Source organism: Elephas maximus, chromosome 27, assembly GCF_024166365.1.
Source record: "Elephas maximus indicus isolate mEleMax1 chromosome 27, mEleMax1 primary haplotype, whole genome shotgun sequence".
Taxonomy (NCBI): domain Eukaryota; kingdom Metazoa; phylum Chordata; class Mammalia; order Proboscidea; family Elephantidae; genus Elephas; species Elephas maximus.
In genome coordinates this window covers 36,182,049-36,199,647 of record NC_064845.1, presented here as the reverse complement: position 1 = coordinate 36,199,647, position 17,599 = coordinate 36,182,049, and the positions used below count along the sequence as shown (strand labels likewise).

General features: G+C 44.6%; 1 protein-coding gene across 3 annotated transcripts in view; it reads left to right on the top strand.

Annotated features, from left to right (window-relative positions):
- COLQ (collagen like tail subunit of asymmetric acetylcholinesterase) overlaps positions 1-17,599 on the top strand; it is a 79,777-nt gene that overhangs the window by 51,600 nt on the left and 10,578 nt on the right. For all 3 annotated transcript variants that reach the window (XM_049870870.1, XM_049870871.1, XM_049870872.1), the window contains 8 exons: positions 232-258; positions 2,051-2,122; positions 7,620-7,682; positions 8,107-8,133; positions 8,801-8,845; positions 9,038-9,073; positions 12,310-12,390; positions 15,564-15,669. In XM_049870870.1, the coding sequence (XP_049726827.1) occupies positions 232-258; positions 2,051-2,122; positions 7,620-7,682; positions 8,107-8,133; positions 8,801-8,845; positions 9,038-9,073; positions 12,310-12,390; positions 15,564-15,669 (457 nt within the window). The remainder of the gene's footprint in view (positions 1-231; positions 259-2,050; positions 2,123-7,619; positions 7,683-8,106; positions 8,134-8,800; positions 8,846-9,037; positions 9,074-12,309; positions 12,391-15,563; positions 15,670-17,599) is intronic.

The following is a 17,599-nucleotide window of genomic DNA, read 5'->3' as shown; positions in this document are numbered from 1 at the left end:
GCTAATTTTGCCTCAGGGTGTGAGAATGGGCTCCATGATGACTGGGATGCTGCTGTAGGTGGGATTCCACCTGTGCGCTTTGACTTCACCCACTGATATGGCAAGGCTGCTATGAGCAACCAGGCAGACCCAGCCACACAGTCATGCCCAATCATCAGCCCCACTAAGCCCTCTGCTTCCAGAACTTCTCTTCCAAAGCAACCTCTGCTTACCTGCCTTCTCCATCCACAGGGGGAGCTTGGCCGACCAGGAAGGAAGGTATGGTACATGCTGCTCTCTCAGTAGAGCTTGGGCAATATGCTCCATGGGTTTGTGGGTGTGTGTGCACTCCTAAGGGGGAAGGAAACAGCGATGCACTTAATGGTCCCCAATACCCAGGCAAACAGAGGCAATACTGCCACCCTGATGATAATAGCAGCAACCTTGCCCCTTCTGCCGGTGCCTTCTGCCAAGAGCTGGAGCCTGCTCTTGCCAGCCATTTGAACTTCTTCTGAAGGCTACCCAGCCCTGCCAAATTTCCTCCAGCGTTAGACCATCTCTTCTTGCTACCCATTAGAGAAACCCCCAAGGCTGCAACCGGTGACATAAAATGGTTCATATTGTCTATTTGATTAAACTAGAATAAAGCACCAGGACAGACAGAAACAAATGGCTTTTGCTTTTTGGCTCTCCTGAAATTGATGGGAGTTACTTAAGGTTACAGCGACTCTGAGTGAACCAAACAAATGTGATCAAGACTCATTAGTGCCAGGAGGGAGTAAATCAGCACCCTCTTCTTCTTCTTTGTGGTCAGTGGATTCTGGCACTGACAGTCTAGGTCTCTGTGATACAGGGAAGTGCAAAATCTTGGCCAAGAGAGATGCTCGTGTCTCTAAATATAAATTACGGTTTTTTCTGGCTAAATGTTTTCCTCAAGTGGGTTCACTGTCAACAAGAGCCCCAAGTAGACCTTTCCAAGGCAAAGGTACAACTCTTTGAAGCGCAGATGATTATAGCCATCTCAGATGCTGGGCTGAAAGAGATTCTGGGCTGGGCTCCATGCTCAGAGCTAACAGGGGCCATGATTGATTAGTGATGTCTGTCATGGATGAGGGAGGCAAGAGTAGAAGCCAGTACACAAGCCAAGATTTGCCATCTCTGGCTTAGGAAACAGAGTCTCCACATCTAGCTAAACTCAATGTAAAGTTAACTAATGAGGCCAGAGCTCAACATAGACCCCAAGTGCTTGTTTCCACTCTCTCTGGTAGGCTTGCTCTTCCATAGCCCCTGGTTTAGGTTGGGTTTCCTAGGACAAGAGACAGAAATGGCCTGTACTGTGTGCAAGTGAATTAATTGTTAAGGAAGTGCTCTCAGCAGGAGCCCATAAGGGAGCAGAAGAACCCAGATGGGGCAGGGGAAGAAGCCAGGTAAGGATGTGGCATCAGATGAAGGCCAGACTCAGCCTGATCCCTGGAGGAGCTCTGGAGTGTAAACTGTACCACAGAGTTTGCTCTGCCTTGAGGCCAGGGAGCTGGGCTGTGGCTGCAGGCAGGGGCGGTGCATCAATTGTCAGGCTACTCCAGTTGCCCAAGAGCAAACTCCACAGTTGCATGTTGCAGAATGAGTTGTTAGTAGTAACTAAGGCAGCCACTGAGCAGGTAACAAAGATCTTGAAGGAATACCAACAGCATCTGTTACTGCCTGCAAAACATAATCCTATCCCATTCTACAGCACACCTTGGGGAAATCCATTGGAATGCAGGAGGCCTTTGGCAGGGCTGATAAAGACAGAAAACCCAAGAAGTTTAGAATTCCTCCCCCACCACTTCTATTTCATAAGTAGAATAAAATCTTGCTTGCTGACTCAATGTGACACCAACGGCTTTAGTTTATATCCAACTGACCCAACTGGTCCTTTCTAAGCTGTCAGTCTCTGGAGGGTGGGGATGGAGGACTTAGGGGCTGTGCTTAGAGTCTCCGCACTCCCCTCAGGGTCCCAGAGACAAATCTTATTCCCTGGAAGGAAGGAGACAAACCCAGTTGTCCTGACTCTTGTTTTTGGTCTTTGAAGGGTAGACCTGGCCTCCCAGGTGTTCCAGGCATGCCTGGGCCCGTCGGCTGGCCAGGCCCTGAAGGACCCAGGGTAAGTGTGTCACACTTGGAGTTCATGGGGTATCCAAATATGAGGGGAGAAGATGGCAGCTCCCCTGGTCCCTGACACACAGTCAATGAAACTCATTTCCTCTAGAGGGTGAGGAAGAAAGCAGAAGAATTGCCCACAGTGTTGGTGCCTTCTCTTCCAGGTGGACACTCTAGTCCCAGGTCCCTAAACATTCCTATTTCACTTTGACTGCAAGCTCTTGGCCAGTCAACAGATCTGTTCCTATGGGAAGAGAAATGGGGGGCTGCTCCCCCTTTCACAAGTGTCCTGGTTCTCATTTGCCTGAGATTCTGAGTCATCTTTGGTTTCGCCCGAGATGACTGAAGAAGGGCTTGTGTCTGGAAAGCTCTTGGCCTGTCCTGCTAATCTGGCAGGGGGTAGAGGGTTAAGGGGGTGGGTGTTGGCTGGCTGGAAGGTAATCTTACCTTCAAAGAGTGAGCAACAAATGCCGATGAAACCCTCTTCCTCAGACAGGTTATGGGAAACAAATGCATCCATTGTTTACGTTCTTCTCTCTGTTGGTCACGGAGTAGAGGATGCAGAGGCCAGGATTCAGAAGTGAGGGGGTGGGTAGGTTAAAGTCATCTGCTCTGATTCACCTACTGGCTGTATTATGTTGTGTTTCCAGTCCCCTTGGGAAAAGTTCCAAGGATATTTCTTTTAAAATCTACTCTAGAAACCTGAGCTATCTGACACGGCAGGCCCTAGCCACATGTGGATATTGAGCTCTTGAAATGTGACTGGTGCAACTATGGAACCCAATTTTTATTTTAATTAACTTAAGTTTTAATTAAAAAAAAACTGATAGTCGATTCAGTTACTGGAAAAATTTTAAGTATGTTTGGAATAACTTGGGTGTGTGAATCTGCTTTTTCAACTATTAATTTTATGAAGTCTAAATAACAGATCATGTGTTTCCAAAGAAAATTTACCACCTGAATTAAAATGTGCTTCACATGTAAAATTGTTATTGTTAGCTGCCAATGAGTCAGTTCCAACTTATAGCAACCCTATGTACAACAGAACAAAACACTGCCCAGCCCTGCGCCATCCTCACGATTGTTGCTATGTTTCAGCCCATTGTTGCAACCACTGTGTCAGTCCATCTTGTTCAGGGTCTTCCTCTTTTTCTCTGACCCTCTAGCATGCATGATGTTCTTTTCTAGGAACTGGTCCCTCCTGATAACATGTCCAAAGTATATGAGATGAGGTCTCACCATCCTAGCTTCTAAGGAACATTCTGTTTGTACTTCTTCCAAGACAGACTTGTTGGTTCTTATGGCAGCCCATGATATATTCAATATTCTTCACCAACACCGTAATTCAAATGCGTCAATTCTTCTTCAGTCTTCCTTATTCATTGTCCAGCTTTTGCATGCCTACGAGGTGATTGAAAATATCATGGCTTGGGTCAGGCACACCTTAGTCCTCAAGGTGACATCTTTGCTTTTCTAAGACTTTAAAAAGGTCTTTCATAGCAGATTTGCCCAGTGCAATGTGTCATTGGATTTCTTGACTGCTGTTTCTGTGGGTGTTGATTGTGGATCCAAGTGAAATGAAATTCTTGGTAATGTCAGTATTATCTCTGTTTATCATGATGTTGCTTGTTGGTCCAGCTGTAAGGATTTTTTTTTTTTTTTTTTATGTTTAGGTGTAATCCATACTAAAGGCTGTAGTCTTTGATCTTCATCAGTAAGTGCTTTAAGTCCTCTTCGTTTTCAGCAAACAAGGTTGTGTCATCTGCATATTGCAGTTTGTTAATGAGTCTTCCTCCAGTCCTGATGCTGTGTTCTTCTTCGTATAGTCCAGCTTCTCAGATATTTGCTCAGCCTACAGATTGGACAACTATGGTGAAAGGATACAACTCTGACGCATACCTTTCCTGATTTTAAACAATGCAAAATTCCCTTGTTCTGTTTGAACGACTGCCTCTTTGTCTATGTACAGGTTCTGTGTGGGCACAATTAAGTGTTCTGGAATTCTTATTCTTCATAATGTTATCTGCAATTTGTTATGATCCACACAGTTGAATGCCTTTGTATAGTCAATGAAACACAGGTAAGCATCTTTCTATTATTTGCTTTCAGCCAAGATCCATCTGACATCGGCAATGATATCCTTCTCCTACCTCCTCTTCTGAACCTGGCTTAAATTTCTGGCAGATCCCTGTCAATGTACTACTGGGATCGTTTTTGAATTATCTTCAGCATAATTTTACTTGCATGTGATATTACTGATATTGTTTGATAATTTCAGCACTGTGTTGGATCATCTTTCTTTGGAATAGGCACGTATATGGATCTCTTCCAGACAGTTGGCCAGGTAGCTGTCTTCCAAGTTTCTTGGCATAGACAAGTAAACACATCTAGTGTTGCATCCATTTGTTAAACATCTCAACTGGTATTCCATCAATTCCTGGAGCCTTGGTTTTTGTCAATGCCTTCAGTGCAGCTTGGACTTTTTTCTTCTGTACCATCCGTTCGTGATCATATGCTGCCTACTGGAATGGTTGAACGTTGACCAGTTCTTTTTGGTACAGTGACTCTGTGTATTCCTTCCATCTTCTTTTGATGCTTCCTGTGTCAATCAATTTTTTGCCCATAGAAACCATCACTATTGTAATTCGAGGCTTGAATTTTTTCTTCAGTTCTTTCAGCTCAAGAAATGCTGAGGGTGTACTTCCCTTTTTGTTTTCTAACTCCAGGTCTTTGCACATTTCATTGTAATATTTTGTCTTCTCAAGACACCCTTTGAAATCTTCTGTTCAGCTCTTTCACTTCATCATTTCTTCCTTCTGCTTAAGCTGCTCTATGTTCAAGAGCAGGTTTCAAAGTCTCTTCTGACATTGATTTTCTTCTTTTTTTTTAAATAATTTTTGTTGTGCTTTAAGTGAAAGTTTACAAATCAAGTCAGTCTCTCACATATAAACTTATATACACCTTACTACATACTCCCATTTACTCTCCCCCTAATGAGTCAGCCCACTCCCTCCTACCAGTCTCTCCTTTTATGCCCATTTTGCCAGTTTCTAACCCCCCTACCCTCCCCTTTCCCCTCCAGACAGGAGAGGCCAACACAATGTCAAGTGTCCACATGGTGCAAGTAGCTCACTCCTCATCAGTCTTTTCCGTCTTCTTAGTGACCTTTTTGCTTTCTTCAAGTATGATACCCTTGATGTCATCCCACAACTAGTATGGTCTTTGGTCATTAGTGTTCAATGCATCAAACTTATTCTTCAGATGGGCTCTAAACTCAGGTAGGATATACACAAGGTTGTACATTGTCTCTCCTGGACTTGCTCTAATTTTCTTCAGCTTCCACTTAAACTTGCATACGAGCAATTGATGGTTTGTTCTGCAGTTGGCCTCTGGCCTCATTCTAATTGTTGATATTGAGCTTCTCCAACATCTCTTTCCATAGATGCAGTCGATTTGATTCCTGTGTATTCCATCCGGTGAGGTCCACATATATAGTAGCCATTTACATTGTTGAGAAAAGGTATTTGCAATGAATAAGTCATTGGTCTTGCAAAATTCTGTCATGCGGTCTCCCACAACGTTTCTATCACCAAGGCCATATTTTCTAACTACTGATCCTTCTTCTTTGCTTGCAACTTATGCACTCCAATCACCGGTAATTATCAGTGCATCTTGATTGCATGTTTGATCAGTTTCAGATTGTGAGAAATTCATAAAAATCTACAATTTCCTCATATTTGGCCTTAGTGGTTGGTGCATAAATCTGAAGAGTTGTCGTATTAACTGATCTTCCTTTTAGGTGTGTGGATATTATCCTATCACTAACAGAATTGTATTTCAGGATAGATTTTGAACTTTTTTTTTTTTTTAAATGAATGTGATGTCATTCCTCTTCAATTTGTCATTCCTGGCATAGTAGCCAATATGATTGTCTGATCTGAAATGGCCAATACTGGTCCATTTCAGCTCACTAATGCCTAGGATATCAATCTTCAAGCATTCTATTTCATTTTTGACAACTTCTAATTTCCCTCGATTCATACTTCATACATTCCATGGTCCGATTATTACTGGACGTTTGCAATTGTTTCTTCTCATTTTGAGTCATGCCACATTAGCAAATGAAGGTCCTGAAAACTTTACTCCAACCACATCATTAAAGTTGACTCTACTATGAGGAGGCATCTCTTCCCCAGTCATATTTTGAGTGCCTTCCAACCTGAGGAGCTTATCTTTCAGCACTATATCAGACAATGTTCCACTACCATCCATAAGGTTTTCACTGGCCAATTTTTTCCAAGTAGATCACCAGGTACTTCTTCCCAGTCTGCTGAAACCTGTCCACCATGGCTGACCCTCCTGGTATTTGTAATACCAGTGGCATAGCTTTCAGCATCACAGCAGCACACAAGCCACCACAGTATGACAAACTTGTTGGTTTGTAGTACTGTGGTGGCTTGCCATGTTGCTGTCCACCACTAGTCAAATGTAAATTACATACTAGATTTTGCGAATTTAGTATGAAAAAAAGAACGTAAAACATCTCAATAATAATTTTTATACTAATTAGATGTTGAGGTAATTTTTTTAATGTTAGGTTAAAGAAAATATATTGCTGAAATTAATTTCACCTGTTTCTTTTTACTTTTTAATGTGGCTTCTAAAAAAATTTTTAGAATTAAGTATGTGGCTCACCTTATATTCCTAGCGGATGAAGTTTTTCAGTACAGAAGACACTGAAAGCTGCAACTACAAGCTGTTCTGAGGACCAGAAGAGTCCTCCCATGAGTCTTAGCCCCCTGCCTCTGCAGTGCACACCCAAAGGCTGAGGTTTGCACCCAGCAAACCTAGGGCGAAAAGTATATGGAGACGTCTGAAAAGTCCTCCCTATGTGAAGAGCAAAGCAGTTGGAGTTTGGTTTTTGTGCTGACAACCTTCTCCTCTGAGGACCCAGTGCCCTCATGCTCTCCCCAACTCTCTCTCAACCGTCTCTTGGAAAAAGATTAAGTATCAGTCCATTTAGGACATCTTAGTGAGCATTTCAGGAGCCCTGATGGTGCTGTGGTTAAGTGCTTGGCTGCTAACCGAAAGGTCATGTTTTGAGCCCATTCAGTGGCGGCTCCACAGGAGAGAGACCTGGTGATCTGCTCCTGTGGAGATTACAGTCTAAGGAACTCCACAGGGCTGTTCTACTCTGTCCTATAGGGTCGCAATGAGTAGGAATTAATTCAATGGCACACAACAATAACAGTGAGCATTTAGTTTTTAGAGCTGTTCTGCCTTGGGTAATTTAATTTTATATTTAACCTTAAATACCAAAATAAAATGTATAGTATGGAGTCTTGGACCCTAGGAGTATGAGCAAGGGGATATTTGAGGAGCCCCAGATTTATAAGTTAGCCCTGATGTCTCTAGCTCTATCCAGATCTTGCCCATGCCTCTCTTGGTTTGATTTCTCCAAGAAATGTCACTGTTGGTCTTTTTTCCCCCCAATCCCACAGGGTGAAAAAGGTGACCTGGGTATGATGGGCTTGCCAGGGTCAAGAGGACCAATGGGCTCCAAGGTCAGTTTGTTGACCCAGACATTCCCAAATCTTCTCACAAAGGCTCAGGAATGGCTGCTGCCTACAAAGATGAGGACTGGGTGGGGCTGCTGTCCTGTGCTGGGGAATGGTACAGAGGTTAGGACCTGGTGCCACTGTGCCTGCCTTTGGGGAACACTGTGCCGTGGGATGCAGTGGCATAAGGGATGCCATTCCTACAGTGAGGGTCAAGCCTCTGCACAACAAAGCAGGGAGGAACCTTTGTTCAGGTCTTTAGAGGCTGAGATAAAACATTCTCTTTAGCCCTGTTGTCAACACAACCTTCAGGGATATCTTTGTATTCGAGACACACCTTTCCACCACATTCAGGAATTCTTTCCACTTTTACACCAGGTCCAAAGGTCCTACAGGGCTGACTGTAAATGTGCCTTCTGCTTTCTTTTAGGGCTACCCTGGATCCAGAGGGGAAAAGGTTAGTGCTTGTCCCTGATGGCTTCCCAGAGCCTGGTCTGGGCTATGGGTTCTGGGGTCAGTGACGAGCAAAGGATGGGCCCAGGTTTCTATTTGGCCAGTGACTGCAGCATCCATTCCTAGATATCCTCCCGTCATTTGTCAGCGCACAGAGAGAGAAGTGAGGGGCCTCCTGAAGTGGGAAGGGAGGGCAGGTTAGAGAGGGGAGGTGATTTTTCAAGTGAAGATAGAGACCCCTTACAGAGCAGATGAGCAAATGAATGTTTTGCAAGGGAAAGAATGAACAGAGTTTGCATAGGGGTTCTGGAGGAAGATGGTGGATGTGTGTCTTTAAACCAAGCTTCCACCATACCACCCTCTCATCTTTCAAAACAAAGAAACCAAACCAAACAAAACAGCAGCTAGAACTGGGGGACAAGTTTCCTACAGGGTAAGAGAGGACCTAGGATCCAGAATTTTCTATGAGTTGTCTTTTTTTAATGCAACAGGTCTTTAAGTTTCAAATAGAAGGTAAATCACAAAACATTGCTTCTCTGGGCAAGTCGCCTGATATCTCTGAGCCTGTTCTGTTGCCTGTAGAATTAAGGTGTTGACTTGGTGAGCTTTTCAGTCTGAAAATGCTCCAGTCGCCCTTCCCCCATTCACTCTCTCCTATGGTTTCCTCCTAGGGATCCAGAGGTGAAAGGGGTGACTTGGGTCCCAAAGGAGAAAAGGTAATGGCCATTCACAGAAATGATGAACTACAATTGAACCATCTAGTGGACTGAATGACTGACTGACCAGCAGGGCTCCATCTTGAAAATGGCTGACCAAGCTCTCCCACAACCCTTTCAAACATTATTATAGATGTGGTCACTGTATTTATTATTCTCCTCACAGCACTATATTTGTTACTCTCTTCACAGGGTTTCCCGGGATTTCCTGGAATGTTGGGACAGAAAGTAAGTACCTAAAAACCAAAAAAACAAACCCACTGCCATTGAGTTGATTCCAACTAATAGCAACCCTATAGGACAGAGTAGAACTGCCCCATAGAGTTTCCAAGGAGCACCTGGTGGATGTGAACTGCCGACCTCTTGGTTAGCAGCCGTAGCACTTAACTACTACACCACCAGGGTTTCCGAGTAAGTACCTAGAAGTAGTAAAAACAAGCCTTGGTGTATTATCTGCCTCTAAGCACAACAAAAAGAATTCTGCCTTTTTGTCCATCAAGCAGGGAAAGTGGGTTTACTGTGGAAGGTTCTGGTTTGGGGTGGGAGCAAGTTCCCTCACACATTGGTGAAAGGGTAGCAGGAGGTTCTGAGAACTTCCTGCCACACACATATACCCTCCATTTTAATGGGAGGAAAGGGTTGCCCCATCTGAGTGGAGAGAGCCCCTTCTTTGCTTTTCCCATCTCTTGGGGGCCCTGGATGGTATAAACTGTTAAGTCCTTGACTAGAAACCAGAATGTCGATGATTCAAGCCCACCCAGGCATCTTGGAAAAAGGCCTGGAGATCTGTTTCCAAAAGGTTACAGCTTTGAAAATCCTAAGGAACAAACACAGTTGTATTCTGCCCACATAGGGTCACCATGAATTGAAATCGACTCCATGCAACTGGTTTTAGAATTCAAAAGCAGAAAGGGTCATGACAGGGGCCTCAAGCCTGAGCTATAACAGCCGAGGCCCCTCTCAGTCTATGGGCCAGCACAAGGTACAGGCATCTTTGTCTTCATTCGCTGCTGCTTAAAGCCTTGACTCAGTGCCTCCCCAAGGGTTATACCCAAAATCGTTTTAGCTGGTTGACAGCAAGCGTTTTTTATTTTGATAGCTAATTTTTTTTAAATAGTTAAATATTTGATGTGATTGCATGGATATCTTGCTTGAGAAAAGGCTAAATAAAAAAGGAATCAATTTCAGTTAATTTAAAAACAAAAAAACAAAAGATTCAGTAAAAAACAATTGACTCGTGCACAGGTAAGACAGAAATTGTGAAGGTGGTAACTGACTGACAGATATCTGGAAACTTTTACTTACAGTTAGGGTTTGAGGAGGAAGAATGAAGGGTGGCGAGGGAAACGTCAGGGGATAAAGAGAGAGAAATACATAAGTGAGTATTTGGAACAATGAATTCAACACCATAGTGTTGGTTCCTTATGCTATAAAGCACTGACGTTGGTAAATATTATTTTAACCTAGGCCTCTGAATATAATATTCTTCAAACATGCAAGTGGGATGCTCTCTTGGCATTTAAATATTTTTCTAAGTTTACCTTAAAGTTCTATTTTCCAAACTTGAATAAGTTATTTTTATTGGACCTTGTCCTGGCAGTAGAAAATATTCAAATAATTCCAATCATCTGGCACTAATTTACCATGATTTCTCACTACCATAATCTGTCGAAAACTCTGTTCCTCCTACCCCAGATGGGGCATGGGGTGAAAAAAAAAAAAAAAAAAAGATTAATTATGTAAGGCAAATTAAAGAAAACGTTCAAAGAGAAAAAAAAAAAGATTTTATTTTAAAATGTTTAGACTGGGCTTTCATTCGGGGTGACAGTGAGCACCAAAGGCTAATAAATGACTGTGAAGTTAAATATGACAGCTTCTCCAGTCTCTGCACCGTTTACTAGACTTGCTTTCCCAAGAGTTTTCTTTCTCTTCTGGGGGAGGCTGTTTTAAGGCAGAGCTGATGTGATAACCATAATTAGGTCTTAGGAGAGAAATTAGATCAAGAAATTACTGGCTGCTTCCAGTTGGTGAAGGGCCACACTTCCTCCCGACAATCCTAAAAAAAAAAAAAAAAAAGTGTGCTGTTTATGCTGTTTTCTCCCAGCCAAACAAGACTCTCTCCCCCACCCCACCCCCATTACTGTCGCTCCAAACAGCCAGGGGAAAATGCTGCAAACATCCCCAAGGCCACGCAGAATCCACCCTATCTCCTCGCACTCACTGCCTGTAATGCTGAAGGACGTGACAGGTTGGAAAGGAATGGCAGGTTTAAGGACAATTCTAGGAGGCAGGACACTGATGGCTTGGGTAGGGACAAATCCATTGGCTGAGCCAACAGATGATTTCAGAGTTTTATGCTTGGTTCTTGTTGTAGACTGGTGTTCCCTGGAATTTTCCACCGTGTTCTGCCCCCTCTGACCTCCATATGAAAAGCCGGCTGGGTGTTTATTGTTCTCTTTCTGGCTCAGGCAGCTCTTTGGTGTGCGCTGCTGCTGCTAGCAGACACCCTGACGGTTTCTGTTGCTAACCTGATCTTGCCGGCGCTGCATTCTGGGCTGTACGGGAATTACTGGTGTAGGAATGATGAGCCCTGTGGGTTTGCGACGCAAAGAAATAGTAAGCAGACCTGGAATACTAAGAGAACATGGGGAAGAAGGAGAGAACCTAAAATAAATAGGTTTTGCGAAGGGTTGGCTTATGGAATTCTCAATTAGTGCACTTGGTTCTGATAGTTCAAAATCGGGCTTTGCAGCTAGGAATCTTGTTTACATTGCTTTCTGTGCCTTTTACAATAATTATATTGGGTATTTGAACATCTGATTGGGACATCTTTCCCCACAAAGAAGAGTTTTTATCTCATTCAAATAGAAGTAAACTAGCACTCCAACCAATTTTTACTGAAGAATGGAGAAACATATAATCCTAAAAAAAAAAAAAAAAAATCCTAAATAAAATTCATTAAATCAGCAGAAACTTGCCAAGATGATCTTTGTCAAAATTGTGACAAATCATTCAAAAACCCATAGCTTTGGATTTGTGCTTAAAAAACAAACGAACAAACAAACAAACAAAAAACATGACATTATCAACTAAAAGAGAAAGCATTTCCCCCAGACGGCTTGTATTGTCACAGCCACACATAAGGCTGAATGCATGAGCCTCCCACTTTGAGTCTTCTGGATGGTTCTTCCAATTTTTGCCACCAAAATATGTGCTGCGCGGCAGCTACTTCTCTCGTGTAACAACTAACCAACTCAGAGTTACCTTCTTCTATCCTGCTCTTCCTTGAAAAACTCTTTACCCTTCACGTGACCTCATCACTCTCCCCACCTCCCAGAGCAACCCTTTTGGAAAAGATTTAGAATGGCAAAGTAGACCACCCTCTTTCTTAATGATTGGTTAGACCTGAATAGATGTGGGCCCCTCCCCACCCCCACATGTCCTAATTCCTCTCTTCTTTCCAGGGTGAAATGGGTCCAAAGGGTGAGCCTGGGATAGCAGGACACCGGGGTCCCACAGGAAGACCAGGAAAAAGAGGCAAGCAGGTAAGGACCCCAGAGCTTACCTCCTCCATGAGGTCAGACTGTCTTGATCTGGGGATGTAGAGGGGCAGGCAAGTGGGGTTAATCTGAGACATTCCGTAGACCCAGACTCCAGGGACCTCTGGGCTGGTAGGCAGGGGCAGCACCACTTCCAGGAGCTGCGAGCTTCTCTAGACCAGCCATAGCTTCAGGTAGATGAGACAGGATGCTTGGCTCAAACCGTGTCCAAAGCCAGAAGCAAGAGTGGGTCTTTGGCTTGTAAAACAGGTCTAATTAAGCAAAGCAACTGGGAATGGAAGCCAGTTCTGGTCATTTACTGAGACAATCCGCTTTTGCCTCAATGTCCTAGATATGAATAGGGTTTTGGAGAACCGCCCAGATATTTCCCTGATGTTGAAGGGTCTTCTTGGTTTCAACAATAGGACGGTTTGAATTGCTTCCACATAATCCCCCAATTTGTATGTAACCCTCTTGTTGGCACTGTTAAGGCTTGAAGGGAATTTTTCACTCTGAACTCCCTGTGGGCCAGTGGTGCTAAGAGTTTCTGGAGGTTATTCTAAGTCAGTCCAAAGCTTGAATCAGAAGAAAAGCCGAAGGAACTACAGGAGATTAGAATTTCAGAGCCAGAAGGATCTTGTTGTTGTTGTTAGCTGTCACTGAGTTGGCTCCTGACTCATGGCAACCCCATGCACGACAGAATGAAACGCTGTCCAGTTGCAGATCAGACAGTTGTGATCCATAAGGTTTTCACTGGCTCATTTTCGTAAGTACATTGCCAGGCCTTTCTTCCTAGTCTGTCTTAGTCTGAAAGCTCTGCTGAAACCTGTTCAGCATCATAGCAACACGCAAGCCTCCAGTGACAGACAGGTGGTGGCTGGGAATCGAACCCAGGTCACCCACACAGAAGGTGAGAATTCTACCACTGAACTACTACTGCACTCAGAAGGATCTTAGAGACTACCTGATCCAATCCCCTTGGTTTATTCACAAGGAAACTGAGGGCTAGGAAGGTGGAGTGACTTGTCCCAGACCCCTCAGCCAAGCCAGCTTCAAAGCCAGGGTTAGAGCTTAGATAGTTGAGACCAGCTCTTCTCTACACCAAGCATCTCTGCTCCATCACCTTCATGCTTGAGGACTTGCCTTCAGGCAGGCCCAGCAAAGCCACTGTTGACTTTATTATAAAAAATCTTCATTTAAGGAGACTAACCAACTTCCTTGAGGGAGAACACCTAACTTTGTGACAAGTAAGGAATAAAGAATGCCTTTCTTGGAAAGTGCTGCTCAGGGAAGTAGGGTTCTGCTGATAGAGACATGGTTCTAAGCAGATGACCAGTAAGCAGAATATCCCAGTACTGCTTCTATCCGAATCAAGGAGTATTTCCAGCTTCTTCAAGCTTTGGCACTTCCTGTGCTTAAAGCCAGCTGACATGGCTGTTAGAAAAACAAGCCTTCACCGCCGTGGCTATAATAAGACGTGTGACTTCCTTTGCCATTCTGGGACTCATCTTGGTTATCTCATGGAATGCTTCAACTTGGCCTAAGGCTCACAGACTCCCTTCACAAGGGTGGAATTGGAAGCAAACTCTGACCTCACGCGTGCCATATTAAGGTTTAAGAGCTCCTTGGACAGGGACAAGAGGGCCACGTTGACAAGGCGGCAGGTCACATGTCACTGTTGGGATTGGAAAGGAGTCCCCGGCACACCTGCTTCCCAGACTCAAGGAAGATTGTGTTTCACCAGGTGGGCAAGCATGCCACAGCACAAGTGTAGAAAGGGGATCCAGGCCAAAGATGTCGGCATCAATCACTATCCTGGCTAGACACGGGGCAAGAGTAGACAATTAGCAAATTATTCAGGGGAAGAAGCTACAGAGTACACTCAGCCTTAGTTTCTAGGGTCTCTCCCAAAGGCAGCCTTTAAGAAGGAAGCCAAGAGCCTGATAGTGGTTCTTGACACAGCTGAGAGGACAGCCCATATGGAATGGCTGTAGTTGCAGGTACACCTCTCTTTAAGAAACCAGGGCTTCTTGAAAAGTGTGAAAAAGATGGAACCAAGCCTGTTACTGGGATAATCTGCTTGTCCCACAGAGCCTTTCTTTCTGTGCCAAGCACTTCTCCACCTCTGGGGTCTTTCTTGGCCTCACAACAGTTCTGTGTGGAATGTATATTTATTAGCCCCATATTATAGATGAGAAATGGGAGGCACAAAGAGATGACGTCAGTTACTCAGGGTCACATGACCAAAGCAAAACATCAGATCCTTTGATTTATGGTTCAACAAAGCTGCCTCCCCTTTGTGTTTTCAGCTTTTCCGCCCTCCGGCGTTTGATCTGGGGAAGGGAGGTGAGCAAGACAGATTCCAGCCCCCATGGAGCTTATATCTCATGGGGAGAGGAGGGTAAAATGACCACACAAATAATTGTGAAGTTATGATTTTCGGATAAGTGCCGTGAAGGAAAAGGGTGGAGTTACAAAAGTCTACGATGGGGAGAACCAACTCAGTCTGGAGAGATCGGAGAGAGCATCTCGGAAGCAGTGACGTCTGAGTTGAGAGCTGAAGGATGGGTTAACTAGGCAGTGGGAAGAGTCTTGAGAAAGGGGTAAGAGGCATGGTGCTCTTGAAGACCAAAGGGTGATGTGGCTGGAGCCCAGAGAGGAGGGCGAGGGAGGCTGGAAGAAACTAGAAAGCTTAGCCATGCAGGGCTTTGTGGGCTGAACCCCGGAACTGGGTCTTTATACTGGGAGCAAGGAGAGGCCTGTGAGTGGGAACAGCCCTCATAGTAGAATAGAAATGATCCTGATGAGTAAGTAGAAGGCCTGAGTTCCAAGCCTTGCTTTGCCACCTCGACGCTCCATGACCTGAGTAAATAATCTTCCCTTCTTTCTGAGCTGGTTTCCTCATCTGCCAAACAGATGGGAGGGTGGAGTAGGTTGGCTCCTTTCTGCTGTTATGCGCCTAGAAGGGACAGGGCAAGAAGTAAGGTTTGCAAACTTGCAGTCAACTATCACTTTCTCAAATGTCATTTTGCCTGAGCTTTTTAGGAGCTTGGTTGTCAAGACCTTAGGGCTGCAAAGTACTAAGCAGCCCCTCCCTGACTCAGAGACAAAGGGAGTTCACCATATCATGCTATCACACAGCTGGCTTTTGAACAGGCTCTGCCTTTTTTTCCCATCAGGGCCAGAAGGGAGATAGCGGAGTTATGGGCCCTCCAGGCAAGCCTGGACCTTCTGGTCAACCTGGCCCACCAGGCCCTCCAGGACCGCTGGTCCCCCCAGCCACAGGTAAGAGTGACTCTGCTTCATTTGACATACAGTGTCACCCTCCTGGCCAGTCTCCCCAGCGAGAGCGCAAATAGAGCTCTGCCTTGTGTTTAGAGTTAGAAACAACCTAAAAAAAAAGAAACAACCAGAGGCACTTAAATTCCTTAATAATTTCTCCACAATTTGGCTCATTCAACTTTTACACAGCAGAGATTAAAGACCATTCTGGCTTTGTTTCAGCATTTTGGAGAACAAATACAGGAGGGAAAAGAAAAAATATTGCATTTGGTGATGTCATTTATAGTTTAAGTGAAAAATAACAGGCTCATGTTTCATCAACTCACACTTATTCATTTTTTCCTAGAAAAAAAAAAAAAAAGTTTCATGGCTCCAGCAATTCTCTTAAACCTAGAACTAAAGATGACATTACAAATTTTTCTCTTACACTATGAGTCGGAATCGACTCAAAGGCAGTGGGTTTTTTGGTCTCTCAGTCCTCAAGTATTATGAAAGTCTTTGTTTATTTGGGAAACCCTGGTGGCCTAGTGGTTAAGTGCTACAGCTGTTAACCAAAAGTTCAGCAGTTCAAATCCTCCAGGCCCTCCTTGGGGCAGTTCTACTCTGTCCTGTAGGGTTGCTATGAGTCAGAATTGACTCCACGGCAGTGGGTTTGGTTTGGTTTTTGGTTTTATTTATTTGCATTGAATATAGAAAGAAATCACCAAAAAAGCAATTAAAAGCAATCCGAAGCCTACCACTTGCGGAGGGCACAGTTACACTGGACTTGGCGCTTCAGCCTATTCTGGAAACTGGCCATTGAAAACCCTAGGGACTGCATTTCTACTCAACTGGGTGGGTTTTAAGCCCTTTGTTCAGTTTGTGTCCTTGTCAGCTCAAAGGAAAGCCTTTATACATCATCCATGTGAACACATTATTTCTAGGTTAACGGAGACTAGTTAATCACTGGGCAGGATTTCTTTTTGTTCGTCGTCAGTTATGCAAAAGGAATCAAAACTACTTTTGTCTTGACCCCACCCACCTGCAGCCAAGGGCAAGCGGAGGCTCCCTGGGTAGAGATGCAGAGCTGGGCTCGCTGGCTGCAGGGTGGCGAACGGGCCAGGCCCATGGGGCAAGCTCAGCTAGCCCTTGATGGGGAAGTTCAGGTGGCAATACCCTTTAGTGCAGTCTGGCAGGCAACAGGCAGGGATAACGATGTCTCCGACAGCCGGGAGGAAGCGGCAGGGAAGTGGCAGTGGTGGCAGGAAGCAGGTTCCCTGCCACGTCCTGTCAGAGGCCACCCTGGTTCTGGTGGCCAGGGCTGGAGCTAGGTGGTACTGAGGGAGCTGGGGGAGGGAGCTGTTTAATAACCTAGGTTATAGGGAAAGAAGGGCTGCAGGGGGGGATAGAGGCAAAATGCCTCTAGGATTTAATTTGCAAAAATCAAATTACAGATGTAGCTGAGTCCTTCCTGCACCCAGACTGGGTATAAGTGAATCAGAGTGGTACCTGGGAATTACCAGCTTCCTGAGGGCATCTGTATTCTTGGACGTTTGCCTTTTCAATGGTGGAGTGTTAAGTCAACCATGAATGCTCAGCCTCACTGCCGATTAGCTGGATCGTACCAGACAAACTCCTGAATCTCTCTGAGGCCATGGTTCTGGTGGAGGAGTTGGGGCCACAGAACTTTCTGGAAGGCTACTCCAATGCCTCTCTCGCTTGGTTGTATTTCTCCAGGTGCTAATTACCTGGAATATTCCCAGGCATCTCCGTCTCCCTAGGCTCTTCTGAAGACATCAGAAACACAAGACTAGAAGTCTTCCCATAGAATTGTATTCATATTTTTTTAAGAACAAACAGCTGTAATTTGGTATGAGAAGTTGGCAAACCTCCCTCCTCCTCATGCCGGTGGCATTTCGGATTTCGGATTTTGGATGCATCTGTCAACCACCTG